We start from the raw sequence: 20,041 nt of genomic DNA, 5'->3' as shown, positions 1-20,041 counted from the left end.
GGGAAAATATAAATGACACAAAGTAAATGAAGTCAGGGCAGAGTCAATGATATGATGTGGGAACCTAAAAATCCCAGGCTTTGGTGGCTGATAGTTCAGTGCAGGGCGGATTCAGGTAAAAATGGGAAACCTGAGCTTCGTTTTCACTTGTGCCCGAGAGAACACAGTACAAGGACAGCTCCAAGCACATGCAGAGATGAACCTTTGTTACCCTTGGAATTTTACCATGAAAGGCACCTGCCCTCCAGGGTTTGGGCACCACCAGGAGTGAGTGACAGAACAGTTTTCTGGGCACCGACACCTACTTGTAAAGTTTTCCACATGTGGAGGACCAGGGATGATCCTGCCGGGTCTCTGGGCCAGGCTGGGACTATTGTGGACTGCAGCTGTCCCGAAGCAGAGATGTGTCCCCTTGCTGGGCCTCCTGGAGAGCTCAGCACTGCTGGTGGACCAGGGCAAGAAGCTTGTCCTACCTGCCCAGTGATCCTCCACTCGATTCCCCCTTTGCAGCCCACCCGCAGGAAGGCCTCATTGTCTCCTTTTCTCCCTGGCTGTCCCAGGGTTTTTGGCACTTGGAGTTTGGCCCTCGGCTTGGCCAGCTATTGAAATGCAGCCACCTCTGGGATGGAGCATAGCCAGTGTTTAATAGTGCGTGCCGGCAGTCCCCTGTTTAAAACAGCAAGTTTCTAACTACTGCAGATCCAGGCTTCAAGATCAGCCTGCAGTTATGGCAAAAACATATTCCTAGGAGGGAGCTTGACCAGTCTGTGAAAAGGGATATATATTATATATTGTCAGCTGCCAGCAAGAGGAGGAGTGGGCTCCAGGGCTCCAGGAGACCCTTTCCAAACTTAGGTTCTCATGTAGGAAGTAAAGAGCACCATACCCATGTGAAAACAGAGGAATTTGGGTAGGGAGAATTTAATTCTCTAAATTGGCATCTGGCCTTGTTAGCAGGGTTATTGCTTCCCTTGAGAAAAGGGCCGCAGGATTTTAGCCATGAAGCTGGAGCCTCTCTTCCAGCACTGCAGCCCACTGCTTCGCTTCACTGCTCCTTGCTGGCATGAAGGGAAGACTGGATCACTTGTTCAGCTCCCAGCTAGCTGGCTGTAAAGTGCGGCTGACATATTTCTCTTTGGGCTTCCTGGACACAAATGGCCACATGAGAGGTGTGTAACCTGAAGCAGTGAATCGCCACATCCCACAAGTCTTGGATCAAAACCTGATGGGGACTTAATCTGAGATGAATCGACGTGCACAACAGGTACTGGCATGAGGTTTCCAGCATTTACCGGCATTCAACATCTCACAGAAATGTCAAAGACCTCAAATTCTGCCTGGGCAACATTTCCAGGAAGAAAATAAGTTTACATCCAAAGCAAACTTACCAGAGACGCAAGCCATGGCTCTCCTCTCTATAACCAGTCTCTGCGCTGCATCCCCCATGTCCCATTGCCATTGTCCAAATCTGTAGTGTAGGTTGAAAGGGGGATGCTGTTTCTCACGGCCTTTCTGACTGTGCATATTTGCATACAATTCAGACAGATGTTCTTCTTCCCCAAATTAACTATAGCTCCTGGGTGCTGAATGGCTTCCACTGCAATAATAAGCAGCCAGCTCTGCAGACACAAAGCCTGTTCTTTATAGACAAAAGGAACTGAAAAATATTCATGAAATTGAGTTACACTTAGGCTGGAAGCAATCCTCTGGATCCCCAGCACTGTTGCAGGCATTCATTTCTCCAGGCTAACCTGCTGCCTTGCAGGCTTTTGCAGCAGAAGCTGTGAGGGGCTGTCCTGCGGCCCCGGGGAGCCAGTCAGCTGGACGAGCACATCCAGTTCTTTCTCTGCCTCCTCGGATGTAGCTCCAGGTTTTCTTGGTCTTCCATACCCAAACATTACCTCTGTGATCATCACTTGAAAGAAGACAGGCGTGACCTCACAGGGTTTGCTTTTCATCTGATAAAACTGTGCAGCAGGACGTTGAGCAGAAGCTGAGAAGATGGCCCTTGCCTGACTGATGGTTGCCAGAGATGTAAAGGATGCTGGAGGAACACTGGGGCTCTTGCCCGGTTCTCCCTGTGCATTTTTCAGCCCCTCACCGTGTAGGTTGCCACATAGGAGTAGGAGCTTTTCCCGCACAGCTTCTCACTTTTGAGAATGACAGAGCAATGCCTTCAGTTTCCCAAAAGACAAACATTGCACTGGTATAAAGTAACTTGTCAAGGCTCTCACAGGGGACAGTTATTTGAAATAGCTGGGTTTTCTTTTAGAAGTCTCTGTAAGACTGTGTAACTCTTGGATGGTGAGACAAGGGGTTATTTGCCTCGTTTTATGTGCTGTAAAAGATTGCAGAAGGGCTGTAGGCACAGGCCACATGTTCCTCTTTGTCAACATGTATGAAATGTCCATAACTGCAGGAGTGCTGTTTCTCCAGCATCTCTAGGAGCTCAGTGGACTGCTGTTGGTGGCACGTGGTAGGGTGGTGCGGCCATCTCTCGGGGATGTGGACAGAGTGCTTCTCGCTGTGGCAGGTCCCCCAGTTTCTCTGACTGTTTGGTCTCACCCAGGTGATGCTGTGCTTGTGCAGGGAGTGGCCAGACCTTTCCCCAAGGTACAGAGAGGCTCCTTCTCCCTGCAGTCCACATGCTCCCACAGGCAGAAAAGCAAAGCTGTATGCTGGAGGAGCTGGTGGGTGCCACCGGCCTGGTTTAGGCTGATGAACTTCCCACATCATGTGAATTATTTACAGCACCTGCAAAGAGTCTTTTTTTAGCCTCAGGTCATTGCAATGAGCACAGTACAGCACAGATATGTGTGGGTTTCTTTTCTACTAGCTCTTTTGCTTGTTGTGGGGGTAATACACCAAATAATTGAGGGTACCAGCATTGGGGTCGTAATGGCCTTCCCAGGGAGAGGAGTCCACCAGGTCTGATTCCGTGAAGGACCAAGACTGTTTCTGTAAACCTTTTAAGAACTTACTGCTTTTAAGATAGCTGTCAAATATGATTGAAGTTAGCTGGTAGTTTCAACATTTTTTAGAGGGCACTGATCAGCAGCTGCATAGCTACACACACAGAGTAACGGCACAAAGCCTATTTCAGTAGGAGGCTAACCTAAAAGATACGAGAAGGCTTCAACTGCTCTGCAGACACAGCCCTCGCCTCTGGGAACAGCCATGGAAGGAACGTGGCAGATGTCTCAGGTTGTGGCAAGGGAGGTTTAGACTGGACATTAAGGCAAATTTCTTCAGCCATGAAGGAAAAAGTTGGAAAGGAACCACAGACCACTTCAGGCGGTGTCACTGCTTTGGCTTTTACAACCAAATAACAGTGTGGTGATGTTTTTAATGTTTGTTAATTACTTTTATTTCTGCTGTTTTACTTGTTTGTTGGCTTGTTTCCATGCTCGTTGACTCCCCCATCCACTTACCCGTTCTGCGTTATTTGCTGCTGCTGTTTATTGCTGTTTGCAAACCATCTCCTGATGCCTTCCAGGCTCGGGGTGATGAGTTTGGGTCGAGGCCTTTGGGAAGCGCAGAGCACAGGGACAGGGCGTGCACACAGAGCTGTGTGTCCCTGCACCCTGCCTCCACAGGTGCCTGTTTCTCCTGTAGGTGTCTCTTAAACCTCAGGGGTGTTTCTGACCCGAAGAGCCCCCTTTATTGCTGCAGCCACGTGCATCTCAACAAAGGCCGGTGGCGGGTGGAGGCTCTGGTGGCCTGGGATGTGCCCGTGACTCATGTGGATGGCTTTGCCCTGGTTTTGTTGACTTCCTTGGGTCTCTGTGACTTCAGAGCCTATTTTGTTGTTCTCAGCATCATTCATTAGCATTTTCCTTCCCACTGTGGATATATATATAAAGATGCCCTTTCATTGCCTTTCGAGTGTAAACATAGTAGGGTACTTCTTGCAAAGGGACTTTTATGTATTTATAAATCAAGGTCATTGTGGTGCAAGCGGTTACTTGAGTGCAGCATGCTCGCAGCCACCGTTTTATTTATATTCAGGGCTACATTTTTGCATCTGGGGAATGGAAAGTAGCTAAGCCTTCTTGCGCCACTCGAGCAAAAAAACGTGAAATAATCAGCAGATCAAGAGCTGCTCATGACAGAGCTTCCCCGTGAGGAAATTGAAATGCTGTGAAAATTAATTAGGGGGAGTCAGTGTTTCTGTGTGCCCAAACCGCAGGCAGCCTGGCTGAAGAGCAGCACATTTCCATCCCACAGCATGCATGGGGTGCTCCCAGCCATCCCATACAGCCCTGGCCATCCCACTGGGAGCCAAGCACCGCTGTGGGGCTGGCTGGGGTGCGACCCCCAGGACGTGGGGAGAGGGGCAGCGCCTGGCCGGGGCTGGCAGCAGGCTCCAGGCACCACGCTGTGGTGGCTGGCATCGGGACACATCACAGGGTCATGGCCTAATGCAGGGATTTCAGTCTGCATTTCCATTTTTTATTGAAAGCATTGCCTTTTCCTTGGACATTTTTCCTGGGGATGAGGATTCCTCAGCACCCTATCTGGCTGTGCAGAGACACTTCTCCCCCCACACAGATATCCTTGTGCAAGTCTTAAATCACACCTCTATTGACATTGCTTCATGCAAACATCACATTTATGGACATGGGAGACAGCAGCACAATTCCACATGGCTTCAAAGGAACATTACCCTGAAAATCACTTGGTATTTTGTTTCGAAGACAGATATTCATTTTGTTTCCCTCCTAGCTAGTGACATTTGCTTCTCAGATACAAGCTATTGCTAGATACTTATTTTTAAATGGAAGCTGAGGCAAAGATTTGATTCCTGGGAATGTGCTTAAGAAGAATCCCAAACGTCAAAAGATTTACAGTGAGCTCACAGCAATGGGGATGAAAATGCCTTTCTGATAGGATGTATAATGGCATGTGCAGCATAGAAGTGCTGTGAGTTTTCGATTTATCACTTCCTACTTGTTCTACAAAATAGAAATTTGTCGTAATGCACACACCAAACAGCTGCTGATGTAGAGATCCAATCCTCCCACCTTTCACTATCATGTGCGGTGCTGACTGTCATGTGGGAGGAATCACACCATCTACCTAACATCATAACACTAATTTTTGGCATATTGTCAGTAAAGCACTTACATGGAGGCCAGCAAGCCAGAGCTCTGCTCACCGCGGGGTGCTTCCTGGTGAGGCTCATTGTGTGCAGAAAGCTAGATTTTGGTGCCATCGCTCCCTTTGCTGAGCAGGTGCATTTCCCTGTGCATGGTGGAGCACTCTCCATCCCTCCAAGGCAGGGGCCTTGCACTGTGAGAACAGAAATGGCTTCATTTATCAAAAAGGATGTTGTTCTGCACCTTGCTGAGCTATGCATCTTTGTGTAATCACGACAAAGCTCTCTTTGGCAGGAGCCTCGGGCATGACTCCTTACAGTGTTTTTGTGTTACAAAGAGTAGCAGGCATGGTGGCTTTGAAGGCAGAGACACCCCGGCCAGGCAGCAGCCAAACCCCATGTGCAGGTGTACGTGGGGTTGGGGTGCTGGGCAGCGCAGGGGTGCGGACCCTCCACAGCGGCATGAGGGTGGTGTCACCCCAGTGATGTGCTGGGATTGCTCCAGAGACGGGCTGGGGTGAATCCACAGGGTGAACAGCTGACCAGGGAAATCCTGCTGGGAAACACGTCCTTGACCTTATTGTGCAGCCTCTAGGGGCTGCAACTCAATCGGCTGGGACAGAGCAGAGAATCGCGATTTGTGTGGTGACTTACATGTTAGAATGACCGTTCTGTATCTTATTAAAACAGACCCACTGGCATTGGGTGGGGGAAGTGGGGGTGTTTACTGCGGTGGCAGGGCTGAGGCCAGGCGCCCCTTTTGCTCTGTGCTGCTCGCTGGAGCCCGGCTGGAGCGGTGCGGGGCAGCAGCTGGGAGACCGCTCTTTGCAGCCCCTGGGGACTGCAGATAGGGCTCATGTTTAGCATCACTGTTTTCAAGCAGCCATAAAAAGACATGTTTGTAACAATTTAGGGCCTGAGCTGAAATACTGGCTTCATGGAGATCAGTGGTGTGACTCCCCCTGAATTCCTCACCAGCATGATTTAACTTCCTCAGTGCGAAGGCACTCAGGATTATTGATTTCTATCCGCATTGCCTTTACTGGGGTTACAAGCATCAGTCACATGCATTAAAATGGGACTGATAAACAAGTCAAACTGAAAATAATCAGAAGAAAGTCTGTAGCTGCATATAGCATAAATTGTTCCCGTTTTTGTATTTCCTTCACCACTCCCATCTGAGTCAGGACAAACAAAGACTTCTCTGAGATGCATTTTATGCTAGGAACCCAAAATGCTAGATTTTACAGAAAATTCTCAGCCAGGCATTTTCCATCGTCTCCACTAAAAAGGCATCAATGTCTCCAGTGTGGATGTTTTCCAGGGAATTTTCTTTCCATGCCTGAAAACATCTTGTGTTCACAAAGCCACTAGTGAGTAAGTGCAATCAGAAAGACACTGATGTAGTTTGGGTAAATAACTTGCCCTGGGGAGAGGCACAGAGCCTGATCGCTTGGTTCATCTGGGTTTCTGTTCATACTGGCTCCATATATATTTTAGGAAAGCAGGAAAAATGCCTATGCTCCTGAAAGAGAGGAAAGAAGACAGCTTTTGAAATGTGTTGCTATTCAGTAATGCCCCTCATCAGACTCACTGCTGCCGCACAAGGGGCACCGCTACCCAGCCTTTCAGGTGGATTCAAGCCACTGCTGGAAGCAGAGCCTCAGCCCACGAGGCTGTGTCACACTCAAACCATTGCCAAGAGCCTCATTTAACTGGTGCTGGCAAATATTGTGATTCATCACGCCTTCAGGAGCTAGTTAGCGGAGGGGTATTTAACCATTTAAAAAGTGCAAGCCATAAATTAGAAGTTCTGGTGACTAATACATGTGTCATAAATGTGTCATTTCGTGTGAACGGCAGCTGCGCGGGTCCCACGCTGGTTCTGTGTCACACTGCAGGCAGCCGGCCCAACAAGTTTAAAATAAACCTCTTAACGAAAATTAGTTATTTTTATCTAGTGCTCTTGATTTTCAGTTTGAGACAATATTTACCTATTCAATCAGACCGAAGTTAAACTAAAGACTGACTGATAAGTATTTGTTTAAGCCTCTGGAGCTCCCAACTTTTCATTCTTTCTTATCTCGGTTTCCTCGACTATCAGCTCGCTGTCACTAATTGCCACACCGAGTCACTTCTCCACTAGGAAGTGGCCCGGGACTGACAGGAGCCAAATATTTGGAAATCCAAGCTTTGTTTGTTAAAAAATAAGCGTGGAGGGAAGGAGAGATGTCAGTGAGGACTCCCCCGCCCGATGACCACCCACAGGGCTGCCGGTCAGCCGCGGTGTGTTAATGGCCAAATTTAAGTTGGTGACACCACAGGGACCAGACTGGGTGCACCTAGAGACACGAGGGGGACAGGGACACGTGTCCCGGGGACGGTCCCACACCGCTGACACCTCCTTTCTGTGCAGGTGATATACCGAGCCCTCTCGCCGCCCCTCGCCGCCCAGGACCCCTACAGCGCGGAAGCCCAGGCGCAGCTGAAGGTGACCAACCTGCGCGTGCGGCTGCTGGAGCGGCAGAGCTGCCCCTGCCTCCTGCCGGCCCCACAGGCCCCACCGGCCCCACACTACGCCGTCTACGACTTCATCGTGAAGGGCAGCTGCTTCTGCAATGGCCACGCCGACCGCTGCGTCCCCGTCAGCGGGTTCCGGCCCGTCAAGGCAGCCGGCATTTTCCAAGTGGTACGTACACGCGCTCGGCAGTGGCTCCTTAAAATGTTAACGTTTCCGGCTCCCTTCTCAGCCTGGATGCTAACTAGTGATAGCACAATATCTGATACAATAAATGAAGGGCATTTTGACGACCGAGGGGGAGCAGAGCTTGCCGTTGCTTCTGGAGCATCCTCAGAGACAGGGTTGGGTCCTGAGCTGAGGGGCGGGAGGGCTGGCTCTCACTCCCAGGCTTTCCATTGCACTTTGCAATACCAGCTCTGAGTAAAAACCTTGTTTTCTGGTTTCCAGGGGACTCCCATCACAGGAGCTCAGAGCTGAAATCCCTTGGGACCAACCAAGACACAAAGCCCAGACGTGGCAGGCCAATGCCAGTGCCTCCCCGAGCAGCGGCATGCCTGCGTCCTGCCAGCCCGGGGACACCCCAATGCGCTGTGTCCTTTCTTCCCTTCTTGGCCAGCCCTAAAGGGACTGGCTGTGCTGGCAGAGGAGCTGTAGGGAAAGCCAGGGCCATTAAATATATTGCACTGAACAATGTGAAAAAGGGGAAGATCATAAAAATGTAAGCCAATTACTTGAGGTAAGGAGGTCTGGCATCTCTCCAGCTCTTCGGGGAACTCTCATTTGAGTTAAATTATGGTCTCAAACATGAAGCAGACATCATGTTTCCCTTCTAATAGAGCTGGTCTTGCAACATCTTGAAAATATACAAATTTGAAAGCATGCAGCGCTATGATTGATAAGCCTGTTTCAAGTAGCACTGCTCTGGTTTTCCCAGATGTTCCCTGAGTGAAAGCCTTTGAAAGGAGCTGTTTACTTGGGATTATTTCAGTGTGATACAATTGCACGGGAGTGTGCCCCTGAGCACCACTGAGAGTTACAGCAGAGACTGCAGCCAAATACGCTTCCAGTACAGCTACAGCCCATGGAAATCACAGTGCACAGGTAGCAGGCGGTGCTGTGGGAAGGAGCCGCTGCCAGAATCGCTCTGAAAAACAAAGCAAGAAATAGCAGCAAGCCCTTGCACCAGCCCCAGGGGACTGGGAAAGTAAACTCCAGTTATAAATGTGGCAAGAGTCCCAACAGTGACGTGTGTGCAGTCAGGCTGACTCATTCTGCGGTGCCTCAGAGCTTACTCTGCATGGCCCACGGGGCACGGGGCAGCCTAAGGGTGACCTAGCCCCATGCTTTGCAGCAGGGGCTCTGCTGGAGGGTCGGGGTGTGCAGAGGTGTCTCCTCGAGTGCTGAGGTGTTTCCTCTCCCGTTGCCCCTTTTTATACCATAAGACCAGGACGCCTGAGGCCAAGCCCCAGCCGTGCCAGGGGCTGGCCAGCACGTTGCTCTGAGGTGGGAGCAGGGAGTTGTGTCGTGTCCAAGATGGCAGCAAGACATGTTCACGCATGTGTGTGAGCAGAAAGACTGCAGGATCCGCAGCTGCTTAGCTAGAAGAAGTCAAATTTCTGAAAAGAGAGGAAGATTTCAGAGAGGAAGCATTTTTGTGCATTTCACCTGAAAAAGCCAGTCACATAAGTGACAGTTCTGAAGAATTATAGTCAGTCATTCAGGCATGAGATGTCTTCTGAATGTAACTGTATCTACGTGGGGTTTTAGCAGAACCTTCACTGTAAAACCAGGGACAGCAAAAGCTGGGAAACACATTACCGTTTCCTGATGTGAATACAAAATCTGGCTCAGTTCTTGTGCTTGTGCTTCAGAACACTCCTGAAGGACATCCCCTAAATTAGACAAACAGCATCACATTTCATGAGAGTTTATGATTCCTCTTCTTCTCCAAAAAAAAAAAAAAAAAAAAAAAGCTTTTCCCCAAAAAAGTATGCACAAGTTTTCTCAACCCCCCACTTGTTTTCAGCCTAGAGGCAAAATCCTATCTGCAGGCTTGTTTTCAGAGCCTGCTTGGCCAGCAGAAGAACCGGACGCGGTGTATTTGTGTTTCTGCTGGGCTGTAAGCCGCCGCATCCTGGTAGCACTAGGCATGGCTGCCAGGTCTCCTGAACCCTGAAGCATTTTGGCCACCTGCCCCGGCAGTGAGGGTGATAGAGTCTGACAAAGCCATGCAGGGATGCAGGGACGCTGCTGGCTGCTGCCTGGGTGAGTTTAGGGCCAGGGTGCCCCGCTCAGCTCGAGACCTCGTCCCGGCCCGCTGCTGCAGCATTCCTCCCATCATATGAATTTTTCCTCGGTGGCTGGGCCATCGTGTGCTGGGAATCTGACAGTTCTGAAGAAAAAATGTTCTGAATGGCTGAAGGGAGGCTAAAAGTCTGGCTTGGCCATGAGATAATACTGACCTAGGACATCCTTGGGTGCAGGGGCGGATGTGAATAGAGTGGCTCTGTGAATGAAGAACAGCTCGTTTCACCCCAGCAGAAGCAGGTCCAGCTCTGTCCACCGGGGTGGGATAGGCTCCTCTGGGATCCCTCTGAGTCAGGTCAGAGAAAAAGTGGGCATTACCGACTCCAGACAGTTGCTGTAAGAAAAAAAACTATTTCACGTCAAGGCTACTCTGCCTTTTCTTTCTCACTCCTCCCACATCATTTATTCAAAGGGTCACTACCCAAACCTTGCCAACATCTGCCCAATGAATACCAAGAAAAAAAAGTGCATGAACAAACACACCTCACACCGTACCACGCAATGTAGTTGGATTAGCGTGTGAGCACGATTGCATGGTGAAACAGCAGTGCGATTAGAGAAATGGATTCACAGACACAGGAGATCACCCCAGTGTTCAGCGGCCAATAAAAAACTGGGTTTGGGGCTGATCCATCCAGCTCAGGAGCTGTGCACTGAGTTATTTCAGTGCCTACTTGGCCCTTTACCGGCTAAAGCATCCCAATGGCTTGTTTGCAACTCCAGAAAGTGTCGCAAAAGAGATCAGCTTGGAGACAGGCAGGATCTTGCAGTGTAGCATTCTGTAGCGTGGAAACCAAGAGCAGAAGTCCCTCACCTTGGCTTCACAGTTCAGTCTCAAGGTGAGGGCAGGGCTTCATCTGCCTCAGAGACTCCCTGGCCCTCCCTGACTGCAAAGCCCTGCAGCACCCAGGTGGTTCTCATGGTTGGGCTGAGCTGTCGGTCTCAGAGGGCTGTGCCCTTGCTGGGGCCACCTGCTTTTACCCCTTTCACCTGCTTTTACACAATACTGTATGCATCTTTGATCTGAAGAGAGGAAATGGGAAATGACAACCTAGGGAAGAAGAAGCTTCAACATGCTTAAGGAGTGCCCAAAGAAGTTTGGTGTGGTGCTGCTACCGTACCAAGCTGGTACTGTTGCAAATGTGCTTAGACACTTCTTTAGTAGTCCAAGGCTGCAAGAGCCCTGCTGCATAGCTGGGCAGTGGGAATATCCCTCTCCCTTCCCACGTGGCCAGCCCAGTGGCTGCTGTAAATTGTTGTCATGTTACTGACATCAAAAGATGCTGAAGGTCTTCCCCAGAGCCTCTGACAGAAGCCTATTGTACAAGGAATAATAATAAAATTAAAAAAAAAAAAAAAAAAGACAGCCCCCACACCCTGAACAACAAACTTTGTATTCTTTCACAAGAGCGAGATGGGATATGAGAATTTTCTCATGCATAAATTTGGTTGTCTGGTGCTCAGGCAGACAATACCTTCCTGCGGGCGGGCAGCAGCCAGTAGGCAGTTTCTAAAACTGGCACAGTGGCTTGAGTGCAACACGGTTTAAAAGCCATTGTCAGGGACTTGGCGTGAATGGCACGGTTTTCCTCTAGGCTAATATCGTGACCGTTCTCCAAGAAAGTAAAAAATGATAATTACAATACATTTTTAACGGTTCCAAGAAAGCAAGTCTATTAAAAACTGTTGCCCCTCCCAGCTGTTTAGCCTATTTAGACAATCAGGCCTTTGGGACATTGATTTGCCTTTAGTGTGTGTCTACACACTGGGCTCTCTGTGCCAGGCGTGAGTTCCCGTGATACGAATGCATCCATAACAGGTGACTCGGTGCGTTTTATCCTCAGCACAGCATCTCTTTCGCCCTGTGCAACATTTTGGAAGGCGATAAATAGGGGGGGAGGCGTTTTATAAGATTCGACCAAAAAGCCCGTGTATTTGCAGTGTGAAAGGAAGCGCTGGAAGGTAATAATTCAGCAACAAAAGGCTATGGAAGGAAGCATGCCCTAGCAACTGTCTTTGTATATAGAAATCAGCCGCTCGTTTATCTTACAGAAGTCAACTTTTGTAACACTGTTTGCATTGTGCCCTCTAATGAGTGACGCTGCGACTGGGCTGTCAGGCTAAGAAGGGAAGCAGTGTGAAAGCCAACGGGGATGTAAAGACCCCATGACAAAATGAAAAATGGTATGAAAAGGATTTTCTGCTTAAATGAGTCAAGAGCCGTGTGAATGCTTAGAGCGGTGAGACGCACCGGGAATTGTGTTTGTGTACTTAGCAGTGCTCCGTAATGACCCCAAACGGGTACGCCCTACAGCTACATGTAAATCGAGGTGAGTGAAAAGGGGGAAAAATCTGCTCTTTCCACGTCAGCCCGTGTGGCTCACACCCTGCCTTTCCGAGAGATGATGAGATGCCAGAGAAGTGCCCCAGGCCAGCACCACTCTGCCAGGCTGCTTTCTCAGCCCTGGCTCAGGGATGCTCAGGGCACCTCACCTGGCATCAGGAGCTCACACACCTCTTACGAGTGTGAATTTTCACCCGGTGCAAACAGCCTCTTGGCCACTTTTCACCTGCTGCCATTTCTCTTTTCCTTCTGCTGCCTCTTTTCCTCCTTTCTTCTGTCCTTAGCCGTCACAGTATTGCTTGAAAACTCAAAAAATACCTGTCTGCCCATGGGTTACAAGAAAAGGCTTGCTAATATGCAGCTCTTTTGTTGTTTCCGATGCATAAAAACCTTTTCTGTCATGCTGGAATTATGTAGAAGAAAAAAGAGATATTTTTTTTAATGGGATAAAGCTAGGATGGAGAGGGTTTTAAAGCAGAGCTGTTTTGGGGGTAATCATTATAATGCTATTGAAAGAGAATAAATACATCAGCCCGAGGCAAGGTTTTTGAAGTACTTAGGTCTGACTTTCATTACATTTCTGGAAAAAAAGGAATAGGGAAAAAAGGTATTAACTAAACTGTGTCTGTGAGAAACAGGTTCTTAGAGAGCCCGCTTCCCTCCCATCCCCTCCGCACCTCTCGGGGTCCTTCACAGAGCCCCCAGCTCGCCCTGAGTGGCTCTCCGGTTACTTTTCAAGCTTTTCACCCATGCCACTCATTTCCCTCCCCCACGTGCATTACAAGCCATCGTTACAAGGTGCATCACGCCCTGCTCAGCCCTGCTGGCTCTCTCAGGGCCAGCTGCCTCGGCTTGCACCACCTCAGAGCCCATAAAACTGCCCTTGCAGCGGCAGGATGAAGCACCCCTCCACAGACTGTTGGTCTTTTTTGAATTATTATTTTTTACATTTGCACATCCTCTCCCATGCCTCTCTTGCTTTGGCCTCACGCTCACCAGAGCACCAAGGGACCACCTGAGTTTGACAGCAGCTACCTCTGGCAGCCTCAGGAGCCTTCCCCTCCTCATCACGCACGTCCCAGCTCCGGTAGGTGCCTCTGCCCAAGCAGCAGGGCACGCTGGTGAGGATTTGTCTGGCCACAGAAGTGCTTCAGGCTACCATGGTCGGGGTAGCACTAACCACAGGCAATACTGTTTTAGCAGATTTCTGTTTCCATGCAGCTAGATGCTTTTGAAGTGTGTGTGAAGTAGCTTGTAATGTTGGTTTGGGCTTTACCTGAAGCAGGTGTAAGAGCGAGAAGTTTTTTTGGGGGGGTGTAAATTCAGGGCATTGAGGGTTTGAAGAAGGATGTTCAGAAGTGGTAGAAAAAATGAAAATGTGAAAGCACGAGACACGCTTTGAGAGTTAAATATTCCATCGGCAAATAAGTTTTGTTTCCTTTCTCTATTTGCCTCTCATTCTTTTCACACGTTATCACACATTTAAGCATATAGGTGACCTCACTTGCGTAAGCCAGACAGACCAATGGATATCTGCAGTGAGGCCAAAATAGCACAGAAAGCAGTGTTATCTTAGCATTTGCCACTTTAGCTCAGACACTTTTGCATTCTGTCAAATTCTGTCTGTATCTGTGCGTTGCTTACACCGTCTGGTCGCTGTGCTGCATTTTACTTGTCCCCGCTTCAGTGATCCAGATATTTTAATAAGGCAGGAAAGGACCACTTGAAAGGTTTTCAGGAGGTTTCACTATTTGCCTTGCTGCTGAAAAGTCTTTCAAGGACTTTCAAGGCCAGTTTTGGAGTGTTATCTGCACTGGTTATTTCTGACCCCCCTGCAACGGGAGCTGAAATCTGTTCATGAAAATAAAGCAGCCACAAAGTCATCATTAGCCAAGAGCACGTGTGGTGTGCATGCATGTGCGCCTACGCAGCGAGCAGGGGTTGTTCACTGGGTGCTGCAGGTCCCCTGCTTTGCCCTTAGGGTTCTGCAGCAGCAGGAGAAGCGGAGCCCTTTGCTAAATCCCCCTGGCCGTGGCTTTCCCCGCATCTGGTGAAGGAAGGGGCAGCGGGTGGCGAGGCACCGGGCAGCAGAGGGGCTCTGAGTGAAACTGCACCGAGAAGCAAACCTCTGCTGGGGGCAGGTCGGGGTTCAGCAGGCTGGGAGCACTGACTGCCCCGGGCTCGGTGCCGTCACGTCTGGGGGCTGCCGGCTCCTGCCCTCTGGCTGCATCCTGTTTTCTTTGCCTTTGCCAGCAGCGTGATGAATGCCAGCGGCTGACCGGGCAGCTGGCACCCGGCTTGCTACGCTGGCTTTTTGTCTCTAATTACCCCCTTGCGCTGTGCTCTCTAGCTGGTCAGTTCCCTGTCTGTCGTGAAGGTATCTGAGTATAGTCCCTCACCATCTTTGTGCTGTCTCCAGTTTTTCCCTTGCAAGGCAAGGACAAGTTAGGTATCTATGTTCCTGGGGGGTTCATTTCTTTTCTCTTGTGCTCGCTGGTGTTGGCACTTGGCATTGAGATGGTGAGCACTGCTGCTGCAGCATGGCATAGATGTCTCACTGTCTGGGAGAGAGAAAAAGAGAAAGGTTTGACAGTATTTCCCAAGGACGCTTTGGACCTTGGCTTCTTTTAATCTCTCCTGGAAATTCATACTGCAGCTGGAAACTCTGCTGGTGATCCTTTTAGATCTCAACAAGGAAAAAGGATTACATGATAGTATGACATGCAAACCCACAAGTACCAGTCTAACTGAACGTGTAACTGCAGAACTGCCTCTGGGCGCCAGGACAGGCTCTGTGCTCGCCCCGTCCCGGTGCCCAGGGATGCGCCGGGCGCTGCCGCGGGTGATCTGACCTCGCTCTGTTTCCCCCCCAGGTCCACGGGAAGTGCATGTGCAAGCACAACACGGCGGGGCCGCACTGCCAGCTCTGTGCCCCGCTCTACAACGACCGCCCTTGGCAGGCTGCCGACGGCAAAACCGGAGCCCCCAGGGAGTGCCAGTGTAAGTGCCCGGCCGGGAGCAGCGTCCCTGAGCTTCTGCAGGAGGGAAGCTTATGCTTCCTCCTGTGCTTCCTTACATGTTTCCCAGAGAGCAGATGAGAAGGGGCAGGGGGAGAGCCCATGCCACCATGCATTTGTGGGGTGGGTGCCCACGGGGAGCCAGCGTTGTGTCAGGCATGTTTTGGGGAGGTACGGCCTCCTGGTGCTGGGCTGCAGTCACACCTCGCTGCGGTTCCCCAGGGCAGTGGTAGTGGGGGTTGCAATATGTCCCACCTGGACTCCAACAGGTTCCTAGGCCAGAGCTGCCAATCCAAAACCTGGTTCAGGTTTTTGCCTCTCTCTTCCACAAACCAACACCCCTCACTGCCTTAACAAGCCTTGCTGTTCCCTTTGGCTTCGTCCCAGCGTGCAAGTGTAACGGGCATGCCGACACCTGCCACTTTGACATGGATGCCTGGCTGGCATCGGGCAACCGCAGCGGCGGTGTCTGCGACAACTGTCAGCACAACACGGCAGGGCAGCACTGCCAGCGCTGCAAGCCGGGCTTCTACCGGGACCTGCGAAAGCCCTTCTCCGCCCCCGACGCCTGCAAACGTAAGTCAGCAACCTCTCGGCAGTGAATTGCTCCCGCTGAGTAGGGTGTCAGAGGAAAGGTGAGATCCTTCTGCTCCCGCTTGGAGCAGCCTTCTTGTTTTCATGAGGGATGGGGAGCTCTCAGGATCTGAATTCCTTTTTGATGATGTCCGCAAAAAGCAATGGAGAAGTTTGCAGGACAAAAGTCTGCAGATGCTATTGACAAATCTCTCCAGAGGATCCCTGTAGCTTGGGGGTGGAGGGAAGAAAGATGATTCATTGGCTCTCCTGCTAATTTTGGAGAGCAAGAGCTGCATCATGTTTGCATGCCTCCTTGTTCGGTGGTGCCACGACCCCAGATGTGGGGTGCAGCTGGCAAGTAGCATCGCCCACGCAGCAGCAGGTATGTATGGGGGGGACATGGGAACACAGGCAAAGGGGCGTTGCAGAAGGAATCACATCTTCATTACTTGTGTAAATAATTATTTCACTGCTGTATTATGTACACAAATTCGGTTTTTGGACAGTGAATGTCATCACTTTTTCAAGTCTCTTTACCTACTTGTGTACACTGAAGTCCCACGTCTCCTTATCTGAAACATCAGCAACTTTCCCTCAGCAATTATTGTCAGAACTTAATCAAAGTATTTCTATTTTGGAATCTCATTAGTAAAAAACACATTTAAATCTTACACTTACACTCAAAGCTTGAGGGATTTTGTCAAGTACATCTACCTTTTTTTTTTTTTTTGACAAATTACAGAGCATAAAGTACTCAAGCATTTCAGGGAGACAACTTTCCCCAGCACAAACTGCTTCCATGAAAATGCAGGGAATATCTGCATGCTGTCCCTTCAAAGATCATATTGCTACAAACACACAGATCATTTCTCCCTGGACTTCTGAACCCCTCACAGATGTTCTCCTCCCTAAGACCCTTTGCAGTTTCCCTCCTGGGCTCCCACTGGCTGATTTAGGGCTGCCAGAAGGGTCCTGCTGCAGCCACCCTGGTGCATGCCAGGTGCTGCCCGCGAGCCCTCTCACTCCTTGGGCTGCCCTGGCCAGGCTGTGGTGTTTTTTTCTCCCACCACGATGTTTTCCAAGCCCTACAGCAGGTTAGGGATATTTACCATAGCTCCAGCTGAACAGCGAATGACTAATGACTGTTAAATTAAATTATATGACTGATTACAGCCCTCAGCTGGAACATTTCCAAGGACCGTGCCGTGGTTTGCAATAACAAGGGACAAGGGAGATGCCCAGTTATGCTTTCAGGGAAGGCCACAGCGTTGCTTACTTGCTTCTGGCTCAAACCCCTGTTATTGCTCAACCGCGGAGCCGTGATGAAAATTTTAAAATACCAAGGTCAAAGTAAATAAAGGAGTTGTTAAGCCATAATCTCTAAGGATACTTTAAAGATTCTTGTAGGCGAAGAGCATATATAATATTTGCTCAGGAGTAGGTGTGTACCAGATAGAACAAGACGTTCTGCTGTTTAAAAGAGCAATCTGATGACTCTTTCCCCCCACCATACCTATCGGTCCTTTTCTTTATGTCCCCCATGAATTTTTAAGCCTCAGCTACAGTATGATTACAGACAATAAATCAGCCTTTATAACTGCCGAGTTTATTTTTGCTTTTAAACTGTAGGTTTTTGAGGGTAAATATTTGTCATTTCCAAAGGCAAGCTGTCAGCTCAAGAAACCACACCAGTATCAGCAGTCGGGGGGTGAAATCCACCCTTCAGGAATCCCTCTCACCGCCTCTCAGTCCCCGTTGGGGAGCAGGGATGGGCAGCTTTCCGTTTATATGGGCGTGGAGGTCTCGTGCCACATGCAACCATGTATTGCAGTGGGGAAAAGTGCCATCTTAATGCTGCTGCTGCTCCTTCTATGACAGAGTGACGCGCTGGGTGGATGAGGGAAAGGCTGTGGATGTGGTCTACCTTGACTTCAGCAAGGCTTTTGACACCGTCTCCCACAGCATTCTCCTCAAGAAACTGGCTGCTCTTGGCTTGGACTGGCGCACGCTTCGTTGGGTTAGAAACTGGCTGGATAGCCGGGCCCAAAGAGTCGTGGTGAATGGAGCCAAGTCCAGTTGGAGGCCAGTCACTAGTGGCGTCCCCCAGGGCTCGGTGCTGGGGCCGGTCCTCTTTAATATCTTCATCGATGATCTGGACGAGGGCATCGAGTGCACCCTCAGTAAGTTCGCAGATGACACCAAGTTAGGTGCGTGTGTCGATCTGCTTGAGGGTAGGAAAGCTCTGCAGGAGGATCTGGATAGGCTGGACCGATGGGCTGAGGTCAACTGCATGAAGTTTAACAAGGCCAAGTGCCGGGTCCTGCACCTGGGGCGCAATAACCCCAAGCAGAGCTACAGGCTGGGAGAGGAATGGTTGGAAAGCTGCCAGGCAGAGAAGGACCTGGGAGTGATGGTGGATAGTCGGCTGAATATGAGCCAGCAGTGTGCTCAGGTGGCCAAGAAGGCCAACGGCATCCTGGCTTGTATTAGGAACAGCGTGACCAGCAGGGCTAGGGAGGTGATCGTCCCCCTGTACTCAGCTCTGGTGAGGCCGCACCTCGAGTACTGTGTTCAGTTTTGGGCCCCTCGCTACAAGAAGGACATCGAGGTGCTTGAGCGGGTCCAGAGAAGGGCGACGAAGCTGGTGAGGGGCCTGGAGAACAAGTCCTACGAGGAGCGGCTGAGGGAGCTGGGCTTGTTCAGCCTGGAGAAGAGGAGGCTCAGGGGTGACCTTATCGCTCTTTTTAGGTACCTCAAGGGAGGCTGTAGCGAGGTGGGGGTTGGCCTGTTCTCCCACGTGCCTGGTGACAGGACGAGGGGGAATGGGCTTAAGTTGAGCCAGGGGAGTTTTAGGTTAGATGTTAGGAAGAACTTCTTTACAGAAAGGGTTGTGAGGCATTGGAACAGGCTGCCCAGGGAAGTGGTGGAGTCACCATCCCTGGAAGTCTTCAAAAGACGTTTAGATGTAGAGCTTAGGGATATGGTTTAGTGGAGGGCTGTTAGCATTAGGTTGGAGGTTGGACTCGATGACCTTGAGGTCTCTTCCAACCTAGAAAATTCTGTGATTCTGGAAGGCAACCAGGTGGAGCTTGTGGCAGGTTTTCCCTAGTCCCAGCCCAGCGGTGCCCAGCCCGGAGGGGTGCCAGCAGTGTGCATGTGGGCGCTGTCCCCAAGCCTCGTGCTGGCACCCGTGCTCTGTGCCCGTGCATCCTCTCAGTGTCTTCAGGACCAAAAAGCCATAGCTCCCAGCAGCCCACAAACAGCGGGTGCATTTTCCATAAGGACTGCATTTTTCATAAGGACTTTTGTAAATTTTATGTTCTTTCCTCGCCACAGTGTTGTCATTGCCATTAAATTTTCCATTAGGGAAGAAAAAGTATATGAAAAAGCATTGCCTAAAACATAAAAAGCCCCAACACTAATAGGGCGGGGAGTGAAACTCCGCTGAAACTCAGCTGAGACGGGACTGGGCTCCCTCTCTCCAAGCACTGGCTGCGTGGGGACAGGAGAGTGTCAAGGCTCAGTATTTCCCCCGGAGGGGATGAGGAATGCCATAAATACCCACTGCATCTAGGAGGAAAATAGAGCATTTGGATACATGTGTCAGGTGTAAGAAACTTCACAGACTTCAGGAGAAAGGTATGCGACTCGAGCTGAGTGCTGTTGAAAACTATGCTATTAAAGGTACCAGAGTTCACTGCCTGCAGCTAGTTATGCAGTTTGTAGAGAGGCTTTCTAATCTTTTAATTTTATATAATTATATTTGTTTGGGAATGGAAAGGGTGGGGAAAAGTTGGGGATTACTTTGGCAAAGATTTTGGAATCGCAGTCTCCTCTAAGTTGACTGCCAATATTAACTCATCCTTTAATATTTTGAAACTGCACTCCAGATATGTCAGAGCCCTGAAACCACAGACCTGTCATCAGATCAAAACTAGATAAATGTGCACAGCAGTAAGGATTTTAAAAGAAAGAGGGGTTGTGTCACACTCAGTGGCCTTTCTGTTTTATTGCCTTCACAGTTGCAAAATAAAAATATTTTTAGAATTTGGTGAAAATTTTCCCTCCAAATGAAATTTCCTCAGGAAATCCATTTTTTTATATATAAACAGAGATTTAGACAAAAATATTCTAGTATTCCACAGGGGATCTTTATTTTTATTTCATCTTTTGGGTTG

At 49.8% G+C, this 20,041-nt stretch overlaps 1 protein-coding gene across 2 annotated transcripts in view; it reads left to right on the top strand.

The window, feature by feature from the left end:
• Positions 1–20,041, top strand: part of NTN4 (netrin 4) — a 37,999-nt gene that overhangs the window by 8,097 nt on the left and 9,861 nt on the right. For both annotated transcript variants that reach the window (XM_084506307.1, XM_084506308.1), the window contains exons 3-5: positions 7,515–7,787; positions 15,144–15,270; positions 15,675–15,863. In XM_084506307.1, coding sequence (XP_084362433.1) covers positions 7,515–7,787; positions 15,144–15,270; positions 15,675–15,863 — 589 coding nt within the window. The remainder of the gene's footprint in view (positions 1–7,514; positions 7,788–15,143; positions 15,271–15,674; positions 15,864–20,041) is intronic.

This window comes from Aythya ferina (assembly GCF_964211825.1).
Source record: "Aythya ferina genome assembly, chromosome: 1".
Lineage (NCBI taxonomy): Eukaryota > Metazoa > Chordata > Aves > Anseriformes > Anatidae > Aythya > Aythya ferina.
This window is presented reverse-complemented; position numbering and strand designations above follow the sequence as displayed.